The 24,311-nt window shown below is 40.5% G+C and overlaps 3 protein-coding genes across 12 annotated transcripts; 2 read left to right on the top strand and 1 right to left on the bottom strand.

Moving 5' to 3' along the window:
- Positions 1 to 255: 255 nt before the first annotated feature.
- Positions 256 to 2,394, bottom strand: sap18 (Sin3A-associated protein). Its single transcript, XM_044188229.1, has 4 exons — positions 2,215 to 2,394; positions 892 to 1,001; positions 677 to 799; positions 256 to 562 (listed from the first exon to the last, which is right to left on the bottom strand). Exons 1-4 carry the CDS (start codon positions 2,284 to 2,286, stop codon positions 406 to 408), a joined length of 462 nt encoding a protein of 153 aa, XP_044044164.1. The 5' UTR covers positions 2,287 to 2,394; the 3' UTR covers positions 256 to 405.
- LOC122872254 (gap junction beta-2 protein-like) lies at positions 1,008 to 9,194 on the top strand. Of its 10 annotated transcripts, none has more exons than XM_044188215.1 (8): positions 1,008 to 1,694; positions 5,292 to 5,380; positions 5,496 to 5,544; positions 6,146 to 6,317; positions 7,208 to 7,360; positions 7,881 to 8,029; positions 8,123 to 8,358; positions 8,566 to 9,194. In XM_044188215.1, the coding sequence occupies exons 1-7, from the start codon at positions 1,447 to 1,449 to the stop codon at positions 8,331 to 8,333; spliced, it is 1,071 nt and encodes a 356-aa protein (XP_044044150.1). In that variant the 5' UTR covers positions 1,008 to 1,446; the 3' UTR covers positions 8,334 to 8,358; positions 8,566 to 9,194. The 10 variants fall into 10 exon arrangements, with proteins under 10 accessions (XP_044044150.1, XP_044044151.1, XP_044044149.1 ...); XM_044188216.1 differs by having other exon boundaries at positions 8,123 to 8,335; XM_044188214.1 differs by having other exon boundaries at positions 8,123 to 8,329.
- Positions 9,195 to 10,867: 1,673 nt separating this feature from the next.
- Positions 10,868 to 21,159, top strand: LOC122872250 (gap junction alpha-3 protein-like). The gene is made up of 5 exons (XM_044188207.1): positions 10,868 to 11,211; positions 15,736 to 15,797; positions 16,496 to 16,584; positions 17,358 to 17,920; positions 19,439 to 21,159. Exons 3-5 carry the CDS (start codon positions 16,516 to 16,518, stop codon positions 20,301 to 20,303), a joined length of 1,497 nt encoding a protein of 498 aa, XP_044044142.1. The 5' UTR covers positions 10,868 to 11,211; positions 15,736 to 15,797; positions 16,496 to 16,515; the 3' UTR covers positions 20,304 to 21,159.
- Positions 21,160 to 24,311: the final 3,152 nt, after the last annotated feature.

The raw sequence follows: 24,311 nt of genomic DNA on the forward strand, positions 1-24,311 counted from the left end.
AACCCACATTTCATACCATAACATTCCTGCAGTTTCGACCAGCATTCAACCAATTTCAGTATTGGAAATCAACCATAGATACTTTAGTTCAACTAGCTCCCGACTTACAAGGTTCCCAAAGTTACATTCACTGCATTAGTAGTTCCCCATGATACAAATGCTGTTTAATGCACCGGAGAAAAAAAAAAAAAATGCAGATTGAGATTAATTTCCCAATACCATCTCACAGTATATTAGACAAAAAAGGGCACAAACTTTGGAAAAAAAATCACAACTTTATTACCTGTCAATTTTTATAAAATGAGGCAAAAACCATCCAAGATGATGCAAAGGAAAAAATAAACAAAAAGCAAACAACGGTTGATGTGTGTTGGTTAATGCATGCATGTTGGCATGTGTGCACGTTCAGAAGGGCCTCATGCGTGTGCTGAGGGGCGGGGCTCTGTTGGGTGGCGTGATAGCTATGTCCAGATAGTCTCCAATCTGGAAGCGCTGAGACTGCAACGTCATGGAGTCATCTGTGCCCTTCCTGCCGGATACAGTGTTTCCGATATCTTTCAACCTGAAAAGGGGGACAGCACATGGTTCAGTATACAGTGCACACAACTTCACCAGACCATATAGTAAGTGGCCTGCTCCATAAATCCAACCAGTGCTGTTGTAACGTGATACCAACCTGTACACCTTCCCTCTAGGGTCGGGGTAGACGATGGAAAAGCTGAAGTGGGTCCCCTTTTTCCTCGCCTCTGGATATACTTCCTTCACCAGGCTGGTCAGCTCCTTCAGAGTAGCATCCATCCTGAAAAACAGAATCAGACACCTGCTTCAGTGCAAACGCTCGATTGACACACGTAAAGACAAAGAAATAAAGTGAAACGTTTGCGATCTCACCATGTGTATATCTGCAGTTCGCTGGAGGGAACGTTGCCACGAGCAAATTCATCTACTCTGTGGTGTCTGCCACTGTTGGTGGTGAATACTCTCAGCAGAAGGGGGCAGGTCTGCAGCAAAAACAAGCATCAAACAAAAGCATATAAAGTATGCAGAATGGCCGGCTGCGCAAGCCAATAGACACATATTCTAATGAATCTGAATACAGAAAATTTTTATAAATCATAATAAATTGGTTTCTTCAAATAATCTCATTTGAGGGCACTATAACTATCAACATAAATATATTAACATGATCAGCATGAATCCTTGGATATGAACCCATTACACACAGACATGGAAACTGATACAACACAGGGATCACATCTGTGTATTTTGCAAGTTTTATTTTGAAAGTTTGCCCCGGAAGATATGGTATGCTATTGCGTTTAGCGTGACAGTGACCGCGTAACTACAGCTCGACATTTTTTGTACTACAGTATATTAAAACTACTATTATCATCCTTAAAAAAAGGTGTTGAAACTTGACTAGTTACTAATGCAAACCATATCTGTATGCATACACATAATACATACATAGTTATCAAACTTAATGAACTCGCTTTGTTAATACTTTGTCCACCCCAAATGAATGGAGATGAAAAGATTTTTAGAAACACCTGTAGAAAGTGGCCTGAGTCTTCTCAAATCCTACCAATGTGTCTCCTGAAAGTCACCAATATACTACTGCAATTTTACTGTATTTTGGGTGCAAAACACAAACGCAAGGCGATGAGCCCATCAGGACAACTAAGCTGTCTAGGGTAAGTTGCAAATATATCCAATTTTTACACGCCGAACTTATCCGAACACGCTAGAGATTCGTAAAAGACCTGAAAGTTACATTTTGCTAGCTTTGTGGGTCTATCCAATCAGTTTCATTTAAATTTCCCCAATTCCCTTGGGAAATGTTAAGTCAAGTGTCGTTATCAAAGTCTCAAGTTAAGCAATGTAAACTACAAAATGTCTGTATCCGTTGGTTGATGAGGATTAGACATTTATGATTAAGCTAGCTAGCACTAGCACGCTGCAAAGGCTACTATTCAATTTCCATTTATTTACTCAAAATAGAAATGCAGGGCACCACGTAGCTTAGAAATAAAGCAGGAACGCTGATCTACTTATGTTCTACCTATCTTATAATGTTTTGGAGTTTGTTCTGAACATAAATCCACCAGTCTCCGAACTGTTACCATTAGAGCTAGCACTAGCAGGACCCGGTTAGCTTACGCTCCTAAGGTAAACAAGCTAACCCAGGCTCTGAAATAGAATCCCGCTCTCTACCTTTTCTCGGTCAATTGGCTTCTCTGGTTCCTTCTTGATTTCTTCCTGTGTGATCCGCGATTCAAGGGCCATTGTTATTTTTCACCGATATATGAATGCACTTATGTAGTGACTTCTACCACCTTGCTTGAATATTTTATCGTAGCTGCAGCAACGAATAATGAGGCCGTTTCCGTTTCCGGCGTCGTTTTAGCGGACTACGCGGCGTTTAGCAACCAGCGACAACTTTATCGCTCTCTACTGTTTCGGAGGATGGATGTATACAGAGAAATACGTTGAACATAAAGATAAAACAATCCACTCCTTCTTACTTTGTTCATAGATCGTTCTCAAGGTTGCACATCTATTAATTACAGGTCTAATGATTAAACATACAAGACCCCCCCAGTCTTATTCTTTATTTGACTGATTTGACTGTAGCCAACAAGGGCAAGAACTCGTGTTGTTTTGTCATAATGACGTTTTTGCTTTATGCAAGATATTTATTTTTGTTTGCATAAAAAAAGCTACTGAAGAGCAACATAGTTTGCTTTAAATTTTAGATTTTATTGTATAATGTCCTGATGTCCAGGACTTTTTAAATGGTCTGCCCTGTTAATATGATGTAGTATCACAGCTTCATCCCATCTCTGCAAAGTGCAGTGCAGAAACATCACAGCAGTGAGAAGTTACCATAAGGCAGCAAAGGAAATCTGAATCTAGCAGAGAACCTGTTCAATGTTACTGAAGAGAAAACAAAAATGTGCAAGTTCCAGAAATCATCAGGATGTCTCGCAGTGCTTGTACAGACTTTCATACAGTAGAGTGGCTGATCCAGGATCAGTCAGCCAAGTCCACCTACGGAAGTGAGACCTTCAGTCACATGCTGCTCTCCCCCTCACTCATTACAGTGCGTGTGTGTGCTTTTCTGGGTAACATACATGTGAGTGTTGTGCAGTGTGTGTTTCGTACAGTGTGTGTGTGTGTACATACTGACACTGGCCCCCTCTGTTCTCCTGCTGGCTGGCTGATCAGGAGCTACTCTAACAATCAACTCTATTTTACCTCTCTCTCTTTCTCCCTACTCATTCACTTTGTGTGACCCCCACTCATCAGAATGGATGGCACGGACCTGCATGAAACAATCCTCCAGCCTTTCTCTCTGTGTTTTTTTTTTTTTTTAGCCCTGTCCTGACTGAAAGATCAAACAGTGGGTCTTTGAGTCTGGTCCTGACACAGATATCCATTCATTGATATGCATCAGGAAAATAAGTGTCGCCGTTATACCCCTAATGACTCCATTAGAATCACTGACGCCCTCTCTCTCAACCCAGGTTGTTTTCCTGCCCCTCGAGATCATTGCAGCTCATTTTGCAGGTCATGTTATATGCAGTGATGTGACACAGTGCCTGCAATTCACCACCAACAACTCTTGCTTCATTGTTCCTTCAATATACTGGTGCACCGATGTCTACACATTTTTACATCCCAACTTACACTATATACCTACCCTATCATAGCTCAAGCAGAATATGCAGAATACATTACTGCTCCTTCAAAAGCTTTCATTGCAGTTTTGTGAGCGTCCACAGTGTAAGCTGAGGAAGTTGCTTTTGCTCCCACACTTCAACAAACAGTGGGGAAAAGCGGTTACAGTCGTTAGCAGCACACAGAGCAGCACTGTCCTGCAGGCTGACTGCTGCCAAGTGATGGCTTGGCTCAGAAAAGTCACTTTGAATCTCTACCTGTGTCCTATTACAGTCACAAAGGGATCACACACACACACACCTTTGCACTACAATGCAACTTTGTTCTTTCAACCCTTTGACTTCCATGCTGCATGGGCACCCTGTAAGAACAATAGATGGTGACCATTTTATATTTGAAGTTGGTTTGTGTAACATTTGTGAACATCCTTGCTGTCAAATCAATGGTGGTACCATGGCATATTTAAAGGAGCATTCTGCTGGTTTTACACATGAAATTCAGTTTGCTTGTTACAAAGAGTTCTACTCAGCCTGCAGAAACAGTTGCGTAATGTCCCCTGTGGCTCTGGAGGAGCTTTCCAAAGTAAAAAAAACAACCCCCAGATGATGTCATCAGGGTTATCTTGGCTTGGGCTTGAGACTATCAAGAAATCCCAATTCATGCTTGCTGCACCCGCGTGTCTACGTGGATTCATGTAAATTTCATCATCTGCTCATGTGCATGACATGTCCAGAGGAGCTCTTCTTCTTGCTGTCGTGAGGTCGGCATCTTGTTTTCTTAGTGCGCATGTCTGGAGTGCGTCTGCATCCACATGTCTCCAGTTGTAGTATGTATAGAAGCGTGTGCGTGTCCGCAGCTCCCCATACTGAAGTATAAACAAACTTTAAAAGTCTAGAGGCACGCTATCTGCTCTGTGTGGTTGTACTTAGGCACAGCAATGCTTTGAGCTGAATACTTACATCATCAGCATGCAAACATCCTCACAAAGACTGCTGATGTTTAACAGGTATGTTTACCATTGTCACAATCTTAGTTTAGCATGTTAGCATGCTTACATTTACTAATTAGCACTAAACACAAAGTACGGCTGAGGCTGATGGGAATGTCATTAGTTCTGCAGGTATTTGGTCATAAACCAAAGCACTGGGCAAATTAATTTTTTGACCTGATGATGGATGGAAAAGTTAAGGTTTCACAAAAGTTATAAGCATTCAGCCTGAGGGGGACATGAATGTATGTACCCAATTCCATGGCAAGCCGTCCAGTAATTGATGAGCTATTTCACTCAGAACCACAAATGTGAACGTCATTTAGGAGGCAGGGAAGGTCTAATAAAAGATGTGCAGTATGGAAATTGTAGGTTCGAGTATTTTTACTAAAAAACTCTCAAAAAAACAATTTTAGGTGTATTTTTTACATCCATACAGGACAAACCCAATATATAGTAATAGTGGTTTATTATCAGTAACTGTGCTGAAATTAAATCAAAATCACTTCACAGTTTCTCACATCTGTCCTTGATTATTATCTCCATGTCTACATCTGTAATATTTATGTGGCTTCTTGCTCAAAAATATTGCAACAGCTTCTAGGAGGTTTTATTTTGAAAGTCCTCACAGGAAGTCATCTCATATTGTTCTGGCTGATTTGACAGTGGCGGTGCATCTTTTATTTCATGCAAAGGAAGCAGGAGCTGCAGGTTTGTGTTTAGTTCAGCATATTAGGTCCAGATTCCATTCAATTTCATTTCATTTTAATTATGCCAGCACTGATTGTTTTGCACTGATTGTTCTGCTTGTTTTTGTGCTGGAAAGGACCATGTGGAATATTTTCCCGCAAACAACCTGACTCTCCAGACTCAAGGTGAGAAAAGTACTTGGCATTGCCTAAAGACTGAATCACTTTTGGAAAAAGAATTTTAGAAAATAACACATTTTTTATCATCAAAATTATTTTACTTTTTTTTTAGGAAGCATTTTACAACCGAAAGCAATTGCTCTTAATGAATATATCACGCATATCATAGATATATCAGTACAATACATGTTTTAAATAATCAGTGAATCAAGAAATCAATCAGTTGTTGAATATGAATGGTGAGGCTCAGTGAAGACTGTAGTAGTGTGGGTTTGTACAGTGTGTTCAGTGTGTTTTTAGTTGAGTGGGCTTAGTTCAGTACAGTCCACAGTGGGCAGAAAGGTTCATCAGTTCACATGAATGTTGGCGCTTGGCCTTCTCTCCTCCTCCTCTCACTTTCATTCCTTTTCATCCTCTTCTTCTTTCAAACTTCTCTTTTGTTTCATTGCCTGTCTCTGCTTTCATCTTTTGCCACTGCCTTCCGTCTGAATTTCCATCTGTGTTGCTGTCAGACGTGTAGTTCAAAGAACCCCAGCCAAACCTGGTGCTTATATCCTGGCAATCCTTATCTTTATTCTTATCCTCATGTTCCTGACTGTTTCCCCAGGATGTCTTGGCCAGCTCTGTACGCTCAGTTAGTCGGAGCAAACCGTCACTCCACCAGCCTGGGTAAAGTCTGGCTCTCGGTGCTGTTTGTTTTCCGGGTCATGGTGCTGGTTGTTGCTGCTGAGAGCGTCTGGGGAGACGAGCAGTCTGACTTCACCTGTAATACACTACAGGTAGGGAACCCAGCCACTGATATCATTATGTAAATATTATATATATATATATATATATATTTTCACGTCTTGTCACCTTGGTATGTAGTATATGGGATGTTATGTCATCAAGATGTCATTTACCTGTATGTGAATACAACATCTCAAAAGCAGTATGTTATAGTAACCTCAGGTACTGCCTCCTATATAGAAGTGGATCCATTAGATTTTGGAGCACTATGCTGAATGAATTAGAATAATAATAAAAGAAATCTTAAACTACTGTCATTACTAAATGGTTTTTGATAGCATTAATTAATTCTTACACACAGTCCTTACACAAATGAATTGCTAATTGACGTATTAAAGCGAGACCGTCACTTCTGAAAGATGAAATTACATAATATTCCTCTTAACAAGGCTGACAAAGCTGAATTCACAAGCAATAAAACTCACACTAGTACAATTCAATTATTTACTGTAGCTACTGAAGCTACATTGTAACACTTACTTGTTTGGAGAAGGGCTGAAGAAAACATTGTCATTAATATTAAATGTTTGAATAGCTCAAGTCTGAATATTTTACTGTGCTTGACCTCCATAAATACTTTACACGTGTCACTGTTGACAAAGACTGCAGGACTGGCAGGGCTGGGGATGAGATCGAAAAGATGTCATCAGTATAGGTTAAGAGAGGGACATAGGTATCCTGAAGAGAATCCCTAGTGGCTCCACAACATAATACATCCATTCTCCAGAGGCACTGCGCTGTAGCTCACCTGCGACCTCTGACCTCACTGGAACAGGCAACATACAGTGCAGTTTCTCTACAGGAATATGTAAAGCAGCTAAACTGTTATATTTTCATTGCTGCAACGATCGGTATGTCTGTCTCTGTTTTTTTTTTTCAGCCTGGCTGTGAAAATGTCTGCTATGATCAGTTCTTCCCTGTCTCCCACATCCGTCTCTGGTGTCTTCAGCTTGTCTTTGTCTCCACACCAACGCTCCTGGTAACTATGTACGTGGCCTATCGGAACCATAGCGATAAGAAGAGGCTCCTACAGGTGTGTGTACTGTTGAATTTGTCTGCCATCCAGGTGGGAGAGAAACCTCCTGTTTCATATAATGTTATGTCATGTGATGTAATGCCATCCTATATCTTGTCTTGTCTTTTCTGGTCGTGTCTTATCTTGTTTTGTTTTGTCATGTCTTGTCTTTTGTTGTCTGTCTCATCACATGACATGTCATGTTTTGTCTTGTCATGTCTTCTCTGGTCCTGTCTTTTTTTTTTTTTTTGGTCATGTCATGGGATGTCTTTATCTTGTCATGTCTTATTTCTTCTCTTTTATCATGTCATGTCGTGTCATATTTGGTCATGTCACGCCTCGCTTTATGTCTTCATACCTCATGTCGTTTCTGGTCATGATTTGTGTTGTTTTATCTTGTCATGTCTGGTCTTATCATGTCACAGGTGGTTTCTTTGTGTCATGAGTTGTCTTGTCATGTCTTGTAATGTCTTTTCTGGTTCTGTCTTGTTTTATCTAGTCTTCTTGTCATGTCATGTCATGTTATCCTGTGCGACAGAGTTCTGGTAGAGCTGGTTTCCTCAGCAACAAAGGCCAGGAGGAAGAGTTGGAGACTCTAAAGAGACGGAGACTCCCAATAGCTGGTGCCCTCTGGTGGACGTACGCCTGCAGCCTGGTGTTCAGGCTGTTGTTTGAAGGAGGCTTCATGTAAGATCTGCGATTCTGATTTTCTGTCTGTCTATTGCTGGTTTGGCATAATCATACCATGTGGCCTCCATACAGTATGTGTCTTCTCTTCAGGTATGCCCTGTACGTGGTATATGATGGTTTCCAGATGCCACGGCTGGTGCAGTGTGACCAGTGGCCGTGTCCTAACCTGGTGGACTGTTTCATCTCACGCCCCACCGAGAAAACCATCTTTACCGTGTTCATGGCCACTGCCTCTTCTATCTGCATGGTCCTTAACATGGCTGAACTTGCATATCTTGTCACCAAGGCTGTCACTAGGTAGAGGTATTAATCACTCAGACAGTCAGGTGATTAATCAACTGATTCATTTATTAGTTATTCCGTCAATGATCATTTTTAGCAATGTTAAAATGACTAGTTGTGTATTCCATATGTGTTTGAGTCTCTGATCAGCTCTTGCAACATAAGTATGTCAGGGCCTGTCAAAATCCGTCATCTGGGTTATCAAAATGCAGAAAGTCCTCAAGTCCACGTATACCTTCTTCTTTTTTCAGGGTTCACTGTGGACAGAAGGAAAGGAAAACAGGCAGCAAATCCAGCAGAGAGAGGACGCAGAATAAGACAAACCAGAAGTTACATGTCTCAACCTGAGGAAGCAGCAACAAGGTGGATGATACATGCAGACGAAAGACTTGAAACACTTTAAAGCTGTATAATTACAAGTGGCACACATGTGAATGACCCCAAACATGTGTAAATACAACTCAAAAAGTGAACATTTTCTATGATACCCGAGGTGTTCAAATGTAACATTTAAGGGGCGGAGAGGATGGAATCAGTGTCAGCAACTCAAAACTGTATTTTTACATGATATTATTTGAGATTGTGTGTCAGTACTTAGTTTGTGATTATAACTTTTGTATATTTTAATGTAACAGCAAAAATAGGCCAAGACAGAAAGTGTATAACAATGCTGAGTAGAATCTCGAGCCATCATGCCATCTATTGGGCAACAAGAAAACAACATGAGGAAAGAAATGTGAGGGCTCACTAGCAGCTACACACACATTACTATACACACACACACCGAAAAGTTGTTTGTCTTTTTCATGGATTCATTGAATCTAAATGCACTCACCATTTCTTACTTTATATCCACAAATAAAGTTTTATCTTATTGTAATTTTGTGTTAGTCTGATGTTTCAGTTAATAATTATATGATACTAATAACGCAGTCTGGGAAAACTAAAGTGACTAACTCAGGGATTATTTTGTTGCATATAAAATAAATAGGTGGTTCAATCTCAAACATACACTTGCATCACATGGAAAAGCTTAACCATGTGATTGTATTCACAACTCATATTTAACCTATTTAAGACTTTAAAAATGAACTTAAATTCCAACAGATGCACATTTTTGATAAACTAAATGAAAAGAATGTGTAAAATGTCCAACTTTGTACTTTGGCAGTGAGGCATGAATGAAGTTTTTAAAGTATTTTATAACCCTGACAGTAGACTGCACATTACTGAAATCTACAAAAAGTAAAAATGGATTAAACTGTGAATAAACAACAAGCTCCGGCATGTAGAATGTCTATCTCGACATGATATAAAATACAGTTCAATAAACAAACTGTTAAACTACATTAGAGGATTCATACTATGCAGACTTTGATGACTTAACAACTATATGGTTTATCCGTTGCGGAGACTACATCATACATTACAATACATTTTTGGGTCATGTCTGCACGCGCCACAGTCAGCGGATGAGTTGACTGTGTTGACACATTTTTTTTTTCCTTCAAATGGGGCATGTATATTTCTTTTATAAATGTGTATAAGCTAAAGGATGAGGTTGAAGCATTGGTGACATTGATTTCCATGTGGGAGCTTTTGTTCTTTCTCACAGTATTGTTTCTTTTGCCTTTTTCGCTGAAGGATTCCCATTGCTGATGTTATATTTAAAAAAAAAAAACAACAACTGTTAAACTGTTTTGACAAAAGAAAAAGGAAAGAACTGGAGCGAGCAGGATAACAAATGCATTTTAATTTACAACAGATGCAAGTGATCTACTGTATTAACCTCTGTTGACCTCTGCTGGTGACCAGCTGTGACTGCAACAACTTTGGCAGGTCCATGGGTCCTCCCTCCCCTCTGGGGGCCATTCACTGACACTAAACAGTTACAACAGAAATGTTTGGTGAAGAGATGATGTCATCCTATAACAAGCAACCATGGTGAAATAGTTGTTTAATCACTGGTACTAAGCAATCATCTTTTATAAATCATAGTTATTTGGAGCTATAAACCAACAAAATTCTTTAAAAGTTCCTTTAAATAGTTTGTGGTCTTTAAATTAGCCTACTTATTCAGAAATAAAAGTATGCGAGACATGCTAACTTTAATGCTATGGAGAAATTTCATTTGTATTTTATTTAATGCCATGTTTTTCATTCATTTTTCCTCATTTTGGCATATCTTGCATATTTCCAGGACTCATGAGATACTAGGCTAGGCTACTGCTAAATATGAGCTATTTCTAATACCAATACTACTTCTACTTTCGTGACTTCAGTAACTACATAGAACAACAACTAGTCTACTAACATTATTGCCACTACTAGCCTACAACTATAGCAGTAATAATAATCATTATAATGTTTAAAATAAATAACAGGTCTTCTCAGCAAAAATCATTTTCTTTTTTTCTTGCTTTAAATCGTTTTCAACGGTATAAAATGTGGCTTGTCAGTGATGTGATGGAATGGCCTCTGCCCCCTGCCCTACACATTCACACGCGCGCGCGCGCGTATACAAGCACGTACCTCCCCCCACCACCACCCCCCTCGTGCGTCCCATGCACGGGGACACCAATGTGTGACAGTGGCGGATGGCCTTGGCCACGCGGGACGCAGCCGCTGCGCTTCGCCTTCGCGGGACAGGTTCCACACGCGCCCTTTTTTAGACTAGACTAGCCTCTCGTCTTTTTTTACTCTCTCTCTCTCTCTCTCTCTCTCTCTGTAATTCTCTCTCTGTGTCTCTCTCCCTCCCCCTCCTCTCCCACTAATCTCACCTACTCCTCGTTTGGTCGCCTCGAGCCCACCCGTGGGAGTTTAAAGAAAGAAGAAGAAGGAAAGAAGTGAGAGAAGAAGCGCGCTGCCGGGAGGGAGACGTGTTTCAGAGGAGAGCGGTAAGCAGGTGGATGCTGGAGTGATGGTGTTGGCTGAAGTGGGAGGGAAGAGGAGGGATTATCATCTTTCCACCTGCTGGATTATCAGCACCTCTCATGCTGCGTTCACTTCCCTGTGGGAAAGACGGCAGCCTGGAAGCCACTAATATTTCATGAATTGAAAATAGGATAGTTTTTTTTTTGATAAAAGATGAACATAGAATCTTTGAAATTAATGCAGTGTGTTTTTTGATATCACAATTACTATTATAATTAAAAACACATTAAACTGAGTCCTGGGCAGTAAATAAGTATGTTTTACATAGTTGGCCTCAATAGTTTGTCTCCCCATTGCCAGCCACCCTATTCTCTTAAAAAAGTGGCTCTGAAGTGTATAAGAGCAACTTTTTTGTCATTTTTGTATTTATTCAAACAAGCTAAACAAGCAAAGTTCTGCATTTATCACAGTTCTTACTATTTTTAATATAATACTGTATTTTGAATGTACCCAAAACCAGTGTTCCTAGTGGTTGACTAATGCTGTTTTGGCAGACCGAACAGTGTTCAAACTTTTTGCAAACTGATAGGGCCATTGTACTTACGTTATTATTATAAATCTTTTTGTGTGTGTGAAAATATCCTTGTTTATTCAGGTACCTTGTATTTCATTGTTCATTCTCTATATTGCTAGCTCAATAGCTATACAAAGAGGGCAGATGACAGACCTGGACCAGACTGGACCTCAGAGTTTGGAGATGAGCCATAATTTATGCATCATTGTGAGGTCTGTCATCACCAGTTAAGAAATATCGGTAGTCAAATGGAAAATACAGTGCGTGAAATACTATAGACCTACATCATACATCAGACCTCTTATACTAACTCTGCAGGGCACAACGTCCTACATGGTTTCTATTTGTTGGAATACTAATGTCTGGGTTGCTGTAGAGAATGAAGTGAAAGGTAACAGTGTCACCGAGCTGATCGGGGCAACCAAATGAACAGAAAATGGTCATCATAATAACACATTGAAGTTGCTGCTCTTAACCATCCTGTTGTTAAATTGATCATTTCCATATTCCCATCCCGGGATGTTTCATTAGTGGATGTTGCTTTCTTTGGGCCCACGTCTTTGTCTATATTTATAGAACTGTTAACGCCCTTTTTCACCCTGTTATGTGCTTTTACACACGTTTAGTGTCTTTATTTCTATTTGTGGTATTGCACACCTTTATCCACCTTTATACATCCTCAGACACCTTCATGCACCTTTTTGTGAAACATTTATTCACTGTTAGGTACATTACATTTGCAAACCTTTGCACATTTAAGGCACTATTACAGAGCTTTTTGTACCTTTGTGCCACTTTATGCACCCTTATACATCTTTATGCATCGTTATCAAAATTGTATGTATTTCTTAACAATCAACATTGGTCGTGTCTACATGCTTGGAGTAATTTATTGACCGTAAGCTTACCTAGGTTAATCTAACGGACTTATAATGTGTACGTATGTGCATCTAACCAAAATAAGGCTACTTGATTAACTGGGTAACAAACAAATTGTCTTTCATGTGAACATTGCCACTGTCTGCATATCCTAAAAAGGTTTTCATGGCGCAAAAGGCAGGCTAAGAGTTAACTGTTTGGGCTGTTTTAGCACAAAGACCTCTGATCCATCAAAAGCACACGTCAGCCAGCACAATGTCTATCTGGCAGCTTCTCTATTGTCTGTCGTGACAGATGGTATTTCATCACGTCAACACATCATGTACATGTACACATGCCACTGTTAGATTGGTGTATCAGTAGACAGTTACAGTAATTAGTCCATTCTTTTATTTGCTGAAAATATTATTCAACTGTGGGGTTTGGAAAAGTCACTGAATGCGTGTGAACTTCAGTTTAGTAGAGATGTATGATATAATTTATGAAGGTGGATCTAGAAACTTTTATTGTATTAAAGGGGCAGTGTAACAAAACACAACTTCATTATGACTATGATATTTCCTTAATGGACTTTCAGTGCTTTTTCGGACTGCTGATTTACTTCTTGTGAGGGTAAATCAGATAGAAGTACTGGGTTTACCTTACATATTAGAAGTAAAATAAGTTGTCAATGGCTTCACATTGGTGGGTCAGATATACAGCATCTATAACTTTGAGTGTGTGTGTGTGTGTGTGTGTGTATGTGTATGCATGTGTGTACATATCAGTCGATCCCAGTCAAACATTTGCCCTCCTCAGCATTCCTGGGATGTGATGAGTCCAGCATTCAACTGGGACACCCTGTTATCCACTCATTCACTTCCCACAGATGGCCAGCTATTGTCCACTAGTCAGCCAGCTCTGCAGCGCGCACACACACACACACACACGCACACACACACATAATGTACATGTGGATAAAGTAATAAAGAGGCGTGCACATACCGATTTTTCCTTACATGCATAAACACATACATCGACATACAGATACGTGAATAGATACATCTGATTATTCTGTCTTTATAGTTATGTTTTGCCAGTTCTAAAACAGAACTGAAAACTATAAACCATCTACTGATTTCTTTTAATTATAATTGTAAGGACTGGAGGTACACCGATAAATTGGCTGGGGCAATATATCGGCACATATGGATTATTGCACATATGTCGGTATCGGTGCGTATGTCGGCCAATAACAACTGCCAAAGTTTGTTTAGAAACAATGTCTCCAATACTTAGGTTGTCCACCAGAGAGCACTGACAAGTTCATTTTTCAACTCCAAAATGTCTGGCTCACTAGATATCGTAGCATCAAACAAGGCATCAATTTAAGGCAAAACGCTTATGTCACGCATTTATGACAAAAATGTATATCGGCCAATATATCTGACTTTTTAAAAAGCTGCTATAATCCATATTCTTATATTAACAATAGATCAAATGACTATGTTTTTGTGAAAAGTGTCGCTCATAGTGTTGATCCCACAGAGAATTATCACCCGACTCTGCAGCTCCCCTCAGCTCTACGGAGCTTTTTAGTCTAGCAGGAGAAAGAGGTTCCCATGTACCCGCATGGCATGTTTTTGTAACCTGTTTTTTTTGGACCCTAATGGTGTCTAGGCAAGAATTTTTCATTTTGCCAAGGTCAACTAATAGCCCATGGGGTTCGTTTGACAGCCGATTCAAGCTGATTTTCATAACTCCTGAACCAGACAACATACAAAGACAAATGAACCCACTTTATATCATTTTGGCACCAGAAATCAAATGGAAAGGTCATTGACCTGGTACAACCACTCCTTATTGGTGAAAAACAGGCATATAACCAATTTTAAGCTCATAACAATCTAACTTTAGCTATTTTGTTTCACAGTAGTTTCCTGCAATAGCCAAATGCAACTAGTTTATTGTCTTATATCAATTGCAAGGTTATTAAATGGATGGTGGTCACTCTAACTGACATAGATGGCAATCTAATAATACTAGCTAATGGAAAGCAAAAATCATCAAAACCCTGTTTCACTGATCATCATCATTGTCCATCTCATCATCAATCTCCACCTCATCCTCTTCCCCCTGATCATCATCATCATCATCACTGACGACACCAGCAGCCAACAGGCCAGTGAGAGACGGGGGCAGAATTGGTCCACAAGACCAAACAGACTCCAAAATCCCTGCCTCTTTCTTCTCCCACCCCTGACCCTCGTCATATGGTTTCGGCATCCAGAAGATCGGCTCAGCTGCCCGCTTGTAACAGGCCACTCTATAGTTCACCTGCTGGATGTGGGGGATGAGTGAGTCTTGGCCGGGGGGCAGGCGAGCAAAATCGACTCTCGACTTGCTGCTGAGGGTCTCGTCTTCTCCCACAATCTTCTTGAGCATCTTGCTCCTAACCAGGTTGACTGATGTCTCACGTGCTTGGCTGTGCATCACGCACGTGAAGCCCTCCAGCTCCTGCACTTCTGGCTTCACCTTCCACTCATCGCCCAGCTGATTGTATAAAGATTATTGGGATAGTTGCTAAGTTTGCTCTTTCCAAGCCTTGCATTCTAGTCAATATACATAACATGCCAAAGTACCCCCCCAAAATAATCATCCACCAACCTAAAAGCCTTTTGAAATTTTTAGCATCGTTCAGCTAATTGTTTTGGTTTTACTGCCCACAACTCCAGATGCAGTAGACAGCTGTTTTCAGCCAAAAAGCTCTAAAACCCCACTGTACACAACCTGTCCAGCACCACACAGCAGACAGACACAGTTAGTGACTAACTGGTGAACGTAGAACAGGATTTAGCTGCTTTAGAGCCAGATATTTCCCTCAGGAGAGTGAACATTGGATTGGTGCAGAGTCTTCATTGTAGTAGGCCTAGATTCACTAAACATGATTCTGGTTTAATTTGATGTGTTGTACGGTAAATTGACTCCACACAGTTCTCAAACTTTGATTGCCTCTGGTTTATTTGATCCGATTATGAGAAATGAGAATTCTGTGCGATTTCTGTTTGACAATGACCTATGAAGTTGACAAGAGCATTTTGTCTCTCCTTTCCAGATACTGTTTTTCTTCTGATCTCTGGTCGATGGATTTATCACTGACAATACAACAATATTTTAGTAAGTCTGCTATCCCTTTTCATTATTAGGACACTTTTTGCTGTCTCCTCTGACATCCAGATCCTGGTCTGCTCTATTACTGAAAGGGTTTTCAGTGCAGAGCAGTAAGTATTGTAGCTTTTAGGTAAATAGGGACCTATCATCAATTAATGAGCCACACCGTTGCACTGGGTGATGTGTTCCTTTATTACAATGAACATGGCACTGTAGTTTATTTCAAGTCAGTCCCATTCTGGTGCCATAATTACTCCCAGCACCAAATGTGTATTAGTCCACCACTGAAACAAATGCACTATTACATCCTGTTTGAGAGATGTTTGATAAAAACTACAGTGCCCAGCTGTTTTTAAAAAAATTACTGAGCCTTTTTTAACAAAACTATTTATGGGACCCATTTGAAATTGATGACTCTTCAGTAGGAACCAGTGGGCTTGGGGCTTGAGTGCCAGAGTAGAGAAGTAGAAAAATATTGAGAGACAAACTTGGTTTTGGTCTTTTCATAAGAAAAATGTAGCAGAACACCAACCTTATCATTTACGTCTTAATTCCCTATACTTCAGAATCTGTTCATCTCTGGTGTTTCTTTCTCCAGACAGTACTTCTGCTCCTCTCTCTGTCGTCTGCTTCTCCTCTCATTTTGCAACTCCTCGCTGGGGCTTCCTGTGTTGTTCACCACAGGCTCTTGTTTCTCTCTCCAGGCTAGAAAATCGAGTGAAGCATGGGTGACTGGAGCTTTCTAGGGCGGCTGCTGGAGAATGCTCAAGAACACTCCACTGTGATTGGAAAGGTGACTGACTGACTCTTGATTATTTTAATGAACATTAACTTTACCCCCTTCTTCTCACATGATCCTTGATCATGATCATGATCCCTAAACGGCAACCATTTAGAATATTTAACCAATTTCTTGGTAATCTTCAGATATCTGCTTTCACAGTATTTGAAACAGATGATTCAGATTGACCACACTGCTCTGTCTTTCTCATTGTAACAGGGCAAGCAAAGCAGCTGAGACTTTTTCCTATTTGTCACTTTACTGAAAGGGAGACACCTTATTTCTGGTGTTTCTATGTTTCTATGCAAACAAAGATCATCCAATAACTTAAGAGCTTCACCTTATGGCTTCAGCGCAGTATCCCAGGAATTATGTCCATATTGTACGATTCCACCAATCACAATTTACATCCAATGCCAACGTGTGAGTGAGTCAATCTTTTTTATGAACCACAATCGTGATCTTTCCCTAACCTTCATCTAGTGTTTTAGTTGCCTAACCCTAACCATACCGTAACTATAGTTTATTTGCCATAACCACAATCCTTCTTTAACTTTAACCATGCCATAGTTGCCATGCGCAGATATTGTGGAAAGCAAGAATTTTAAAAACGTCATTGAACTCTCTGGGAGTTCTTGTCTGGTAACAGGGTTGCGTGGCTCAGTTCAATCTTTTGCACCAAAATCTAATACAACGGCCACATTAAGTCCAGCTGAAGTAAGATATGTGACCTTCTCCATCTGGGCTGACTGACTTTTTTTAATCCTTCCATCCTTCCTCCCCAGGTTTGGCTGACCGTCCTCTTCATCTTCCGCATCTTGGTGCTGGGCGCAGCAGCTGAGGAGGTCTGGGGTGACGAGCAGTCTGACTTTACTTGTAACACGCAGCAGCCCGGTTGCGAGAACGTCTGCTACGACGAGGCCTTTCCCATCTCCCACATCCGCTTCTGGGTGCTGCAGATCATCTTTGTCTCCACGCCCACCCTCATCTACCTGGGCCATGTGCTGCACATTATCCGCATGGAGGAGAAGAGGAGGGAAAGGGAGGAGGAGCTCAGAAAGGCCGGACGGCACCAGGAGGACCATGACCCTCTCTATCACAACGGAGTCGGCGATGGAGGAGGAGGAGGTGGTGGGAAGAAGGAGAAGCCGCCAATTCGTGATGAGCACGGGAAGATCCGTATCCGAGGGGCGTTATTGAGGACCTACATCTTCAACATCATCTTTAAGACTCTGTTTGAGGTGGGCTTCATCCTGGGACAGTACTTCCTCTATGGCTTCCACCTGAGGCCGCTCTATAAATGTGGCCGCTGGCCCTGCCCCAATACTGTGGACTGCTTCATCTCCAGGTTAGAGATTTTAGAGAGGATTTAGTTTATGTATTTCTGTGTTTTTATTTTTTCTTATTCGTTTGTGTTTGTTCATTTGCTATGCAAAACCAACTTTCCCACTCTGCACTGAAACTCTTTCATATTACTCTATACATTTGCTTCAATTGACCATTCGCTAAGCCCTGCCCCCCTTAATTACTATTGCTATGCCTATCAAGCTTTCTGTTCTCGCACGACACATTGGCAGTTGTGATAATGGTGGCAGATTTACCACTCGAAATTCTTTGAAACTTTTGAAAAAATGGGTCCTTGATTTCACACAGCAGACAAAAGCAGGATTCTTATTGCTAGCCCACAAATGTCAATTTTGTCAAAATGACTGTTGCTAATAGATTTCATCAGCTGTAGCTATTTAGCTAATTAAGCTAACATTAGCTCTATGAGTTTGTCTCCGGCTGACTGCACTTGATGGCTGCATACACGATATTGTGCTAATGCTGCATATCCCGGGCAAAAAGTCCTCACCAGTTTATGATCTAGGTGACATGGATATAAAGAAACAGCATTGTTCTTGTATTGCAGCGCTGTGCTAGTTTATTATTATTAGTTAATTATAAGAATGATGAGGAAAAATGTAAGATCAGACTGTATCGCTCTAACATAACCTTGTTTGTATTTGGCTGCTGTTACCCTAAACTGTGATACAGCAGCATCCAGGACAGGTTGTCACACAGTGGATGAGTTAGTTGTGAACGGTGCTTTTTTAAATGTAACCCCAAAAACTAAAGCAGTTAATTAATGATGTGCTCCCTGGACTTGGAAGTAACGCTTTGTTACTAGGCTAATGTAGGTAGCAAGCTAGTTATCCGGACATGCTAACATTTGCAGCTTATGTTAGAGCAGACACACTGCTTAATCTATTCCTTACACTTTTGGTCTTGTGTTTTTGATTTTGGAAAGGCTAAACAAAGACTTCGCCCTTACAAATCTTTAGCTCTGTGTAAAGAAAAGCAGCACGTCATTTATTTGAATGAGGCCAGAGTGACAATGCAGAGGGCTCCCACAAAAAAAATGCAGAAAAGTTTAATCTGGCTCAACTTTTGTCACAACATCATCCGGCATAATGCTGCAGTATGCAAGCTCACAGTCCTGGTGGATTACTTTGTAACATGAACGCTGTATTTCCACTGTTTCCCTCGCGAACGTTGCAACGAAAGTTAAAGTAGTAGCCGTCGTCATAATAGCATAAACCATTGTGCAGTGTTTTGGCGCGCTATAAGCCTTTAAACACATTAATTTGCACCTCCAACTGGACTTTGACTTGATTGTATTGCATTGCCTCACTAGTACCTTAAAAACATGCACCCACCAACACAGCCCCTGTGCTGTTTTAAATCAGGGCTGTTTTTGATCGGAATGCCGGCTTACTACAGCCCCATGTATGCTGCTTCAACATGTGGCGAAATCCAAAGTTTGACAGGCTGGCTTTGTTTTCATCTGTGAATTAAATCAGTTTTTGTTCGTCTGTTGTCGCAGGCCCACTGAAAAGACAATCTTCATCATCTTCATGCTGGTGGTTGCCTGTGTCTCTCTGGTCCTCAACCTGCTGGAGATCTACCACCTGGGCTGGAAGAAAGTCAAGCAGGGGGTCACCAATGAGTTTGTACCCGACAGTGAGTCGCTGCAGCTGGGCGCAGATGAGCCCGGAGACGCAGAGACGATTCCCGAGCAGACCTCTCCGTCAGTGTTCAACTGTTTGCCAGTGTATGCCAGCGTGAAAGTGGTGGGGGTTGGAGCAGCAGCAGGAGGAGTCTACACTCCAACTGAGGCCTCCCCTGCAGTGATCTCTTTAAACCCTAACACCGCCTCTGTGCCCGTCAGACTCAAGATGGACGGCACAGCGTTGCAACCAGATGACTTCCTGTTGGAGGCCCTGCCCCCTTCTTTTTATGGCAGCGGTGAGAAAGTGAGTGTCGGGAGCCACGGGCAGCTGACGGCAATGGAGCAAAACTGGAGCAACATGGCGCTGGAGCTCCACAATCTGGATGGGAGAAACTCCTCCTCCTCCTACCCTCCTCCTCTTCCCTCTCCTCCCCCCTCCACCTCCTCCTCTCCTCAGGAGGAGAAAACCCCACCACTCCCACAAGGGGAGCAACACTCCACGTTTCCTACACTTCCTCGGCATACCCCTCTTTACCCCCGCACACCGGAGGAGGCGGCGGTGGATGAGGAAAACACTGTCGCCACAGCACCTTGTATGGTCCCACATGACGACTTCACCGTGGTTACCAGGGCAGAGATGCATCAGCCTCCTGCTGCTGCGGCGACAGACATCCGGAAGCCAAATCGGGCCAGCAAGAGCAGCGGCGTCCGAGCTCGCCCTGATGACCTGGCAGTGTAGCTAAAACACACACACTCACACATTTACACAACCATGCATACATGCTGTGTACCTGCTGTGTCACATAGAAAACCAACATAAGCATTTTTTTCACATATGCACAACAGCATAAAACCACACACAAGCATGCCCACCAGCAAAAGACATGCCTGCAAGGAAGACATGCAAAACACATTACCACATACATTCAGCTGGAGCTGGCTGCTTATTTTAATCTCAGAATTATGAACCAGAAGTAGGGATAGAAAGTTTGGCCAGATTACACTGATGGCATCATGCTGATGCCCTGTCTAAATATTAGTAACACATCAACTGTAAGATAACAGCTCATACAGGCTTTGCAGAAATCTCCTAGTAATGAAGTGGATGATATTTGATTTCACACTGAGGGGCCTCTATGATATAATAATAATAATAATAATAATAATAATAATAATAATAATAATAATAATAATATAGCCATATTTCTGAGCTTTGGAGTGAGTCAGGCTAGCTGTCTCCCCCTGCCTCTTGTCTTTATGCTAAGCTAAGCTAATCGACTTGTGGCTCTAGCTCCATGTTTTATGCACAGGCCAACATGGCTGCCACTTACAGTTCTGGCCACACTCTCATTTTTTTTTGGAGAGGTTGGACAGTGGAGGTATATAGGCCCATGAAATGGGATTACAAACATACACACTTGTACACACATACTTAGACACACACACACACACACACCTACAGTATATATATATATATATATATATATATATATATATATATATATATTTAATTATATATATATATATATAAATAACCAGCACAGACACAAATAAGGAAAGGTTATAGTGATATAGTGATGATGATGATGATGATGATTGGACTAACTAATAAGTTTGGGAGCGTAGAGGCAGCAATACTATATTCTTTTATTTTCATCTTACTTTCATTTCTTTGCTGGGAGACATCAGAGGAGAGGTTTGCACTTTTGTTTCTTTCTTTTTCTTTTTCTTGTGACGTGATGATGGAGCTGAACAGTCCGTGTGTCGTGTTGGATCTGTGCGTCTGTGTGTACTGCTCTCAGCCAGCCTGTAGTTTCAATGAAGAGAGGGATGCACTGACGTTAGGACAGAGCAGATGACTAGAGGAAAGCAATAGAGCAGTCCCACCCTGAGACATAGTCCTTAGGCTTCACAGGCTGTCTGTGTGTGTTTAGGTACCTTAATCTTGTCTCAGTGTTTACAAGATGACATCTCTGCAGTTACATCAGGGTAAACTATATAAAGTATATAAATATGTAAATACATAATGATTACTAGTATTGATAGGCACCACAAGATGTTATACAGAACTACCTACATTTTAACAAAAAGTTTCTGGTCAAGCTGCAATTTATAGCAATTTTTACCTAGAAAATCAAAAGTGCTTTAGCGTTTTCTGACATTGGCCCCACAGGTCACTTTATGCAAAGATCCAATGTTAGAAGAGTTGAGGCAGTTTTAAAAACGAATACACAATCAAGGGCTTAAACTACACTTCAGCGAATTCTTTATTGAGCAATTTTAAGCTTTGCAGCTTGAACAGAGAAATCAGTTCACCTTTCTGATGCTTGTGTTTGCAGTGTGTTACAGAACTGTCGAGTTCCCCCTAGCTGTTCTGTATAGGAGGACTCTAAGTTAATTTTCTAGACTAGCTGTAGATTTTACTGTAGCTTTTAGATTTTTTGAAAGAAAGAAAGCAATGTGATCTAAAAAAGTGATCACTTTTATTTCTCTGTCAGTTCTTAACAGGCATCCCACATAGGAATGTTTATTTTTCCTGTTCTTCTCATTAATTCCTGCCAACCCCCCCCCCCAAAACATACAGAAAATGGCTAATACAAGTTCATATAACTTCCAAACAGCTTTAATTTATCAAATCAAATTATTGATGTTTCACCCAACATTCAGGAATAAAATATACCCTAGTAGCAAGTCAACAAAGGAGAGTGGTTTGGGGCAAACAGCATTTTGGGTTTGTACATCTTTGTGTTTCTCTCTGAGCAGAATATTAGTTGATTATACTTAAGATACTTGAAAAATTCTAGAAAACGTGTTAGATTATATGACATGTGCCTGAATTAGCATTTGAACACCATAACTAAAAAAAAAGCAAATGAAAGTAAAGTCTGATTCCATATGTTTACATTTCGATATAAACAAAATGTTGTTTTTGTAGTTTGATAAAATATCTTAATCTTAATTCAAGGTCCACTTGCTCGCTTTTTCAGGAACTTTCAACCACATCTCACCGTCTTCGTTGTTATTGTAGTTTTGTCCAGGTCTGGTAAAATGTTTTACCAACAGGTAAATAACCCATGAGACTGTCCTGGGCTCATTCTCCTAAAAACAGGACTGTCATGCTGCATGAGATTTATTATTTCAGCTGGCTGTCAAATCTTAGAATGCCTCAGTTAACATTTGACTCTAAAATGGTCACATACCGTATAAATAAATCAATATACAGGGAATGCTGCTCATCTACATTTATGACAACTTGTTTATGAGCGCAATACTCAATTAAAACTTTTGGGTATAGCAGCCATGGCCTAAGTAGATTAAGGCATCTCAGAATTAGCACAGAGGCTAACTTCTAAATTGCTAATGTTACTTGCATGTTGTATGTTTATCACACATTATTAACGTTGTTAATTATTGTCAGTTATCAACACATTATCATAACTGGTATCCTCAATGTTTTGAATTATTAAATTGTTAAAGAAATAGTTTGATATTTTAGTTTGGCTGGATTTTTTAAAATTTCAGACAGGGCTAGCTTCATATTTAATGGACAGACATGAGAGCGGTATCAACCTTCTCGTCTTACTCTCGGCAAGAAAGCAAATAAGCATATTTCCCAAAAATGACAAACTATTCCTTTAACATATCCATTTGATTGTTGAGGTACCACAAAAGATTTTGTCCATGCAGTTTAGAAAGGTCATGGCTTATCAATGAAGTCCATTCAAAGAGGTTGCAATTCAAATGTTGCAGTGGCTAATTGTAATAAACAGCAGACTTCAAATAACCTGACACAACAACTCTGTCACTGTTGCAGAGTACAACAACATGTGCAAAGCTTTTGGAATTAAGTAAGCAATTAACAGGTCCAGGCTACAAATGTTATTAATTGTTGCATTCCAGTCAGGTGTTCCATTTCCAGGGACACTGTGCCATTTGGCTCACTGTCATGGCTTCGTCAGAGCCATCTTTAACGGCATTTCCTAATGTGCCATGATGCTACGCTATGATTGGAAGATGAACATAAAGTTTGCGATTAAGGCTTCATTTATAGTAAAAATGTAACTGTTGTACTGCTGTAACTTAACTTTAGAACGCTGAGTTTGAAAATGTCTGATTTCCAACTTGTCATGAATGCAACAACTTGTATAAACCAAATAAAACATGAGGGGACAAATGAGAAGCAAGATGCAGTAAAAGGCACTTACGTTTTGGTACATTTGGTAACATATTTTCTAACGATATGCTGATCCATAGACTGAATCTATGCTGTTTGCTGGCCCTGTCAAATGTTTACATGTCTCTGATCAAACCTAGGTGCCTTCAGCACACTATGACAACTGACACACTTGATCTATTTTTAGAAAAGTTATTAGTTGTGATGTGTAAGACTTAACCAAAGATATTTGTGCCAAAAATATCACAATACATGACAGATTTTTAAAGAGCTTTGCTTGGGAACCGCACCCCTAACAATCATGGCTCCAACCATAAACAAGGTTCATTTTACTTATTTCTATTGCTGAAATGTTTTTCATAACCTTGTTGTTCCAAGCTGTTCTTAGTACCTTTGATATGTAGATAAGGATTTGCACAGTTAGATAGTTATAGACCACTGTTATGAGGATATGAAGATATTATAAATAGAAAAGAAAAAGGGTGTCCTTGGAAGAGGGATATTAACATATTTTTGTTTATTTATGGAAATAACACTATCAAATTAGACTTGGAATGGACAAGAAATGGATTG

Source organism: Siniperca chuatsi, linkage group LG24 (genome assembly GCF_020085105.1).
Source record: "Siniperca chuatsi isolate FFG_IHB_CAS linkage group LG24, ASM2008510v1, whole genome shotgun sequence".
Classification (NCBI taxonomy): domain Eukaryota; kingdom Metazoa; phylum Chordata; class Actinopteri; order Centrarchiformes; family Sinipercidae; genus Siniperca; species Siniperca chuatsi.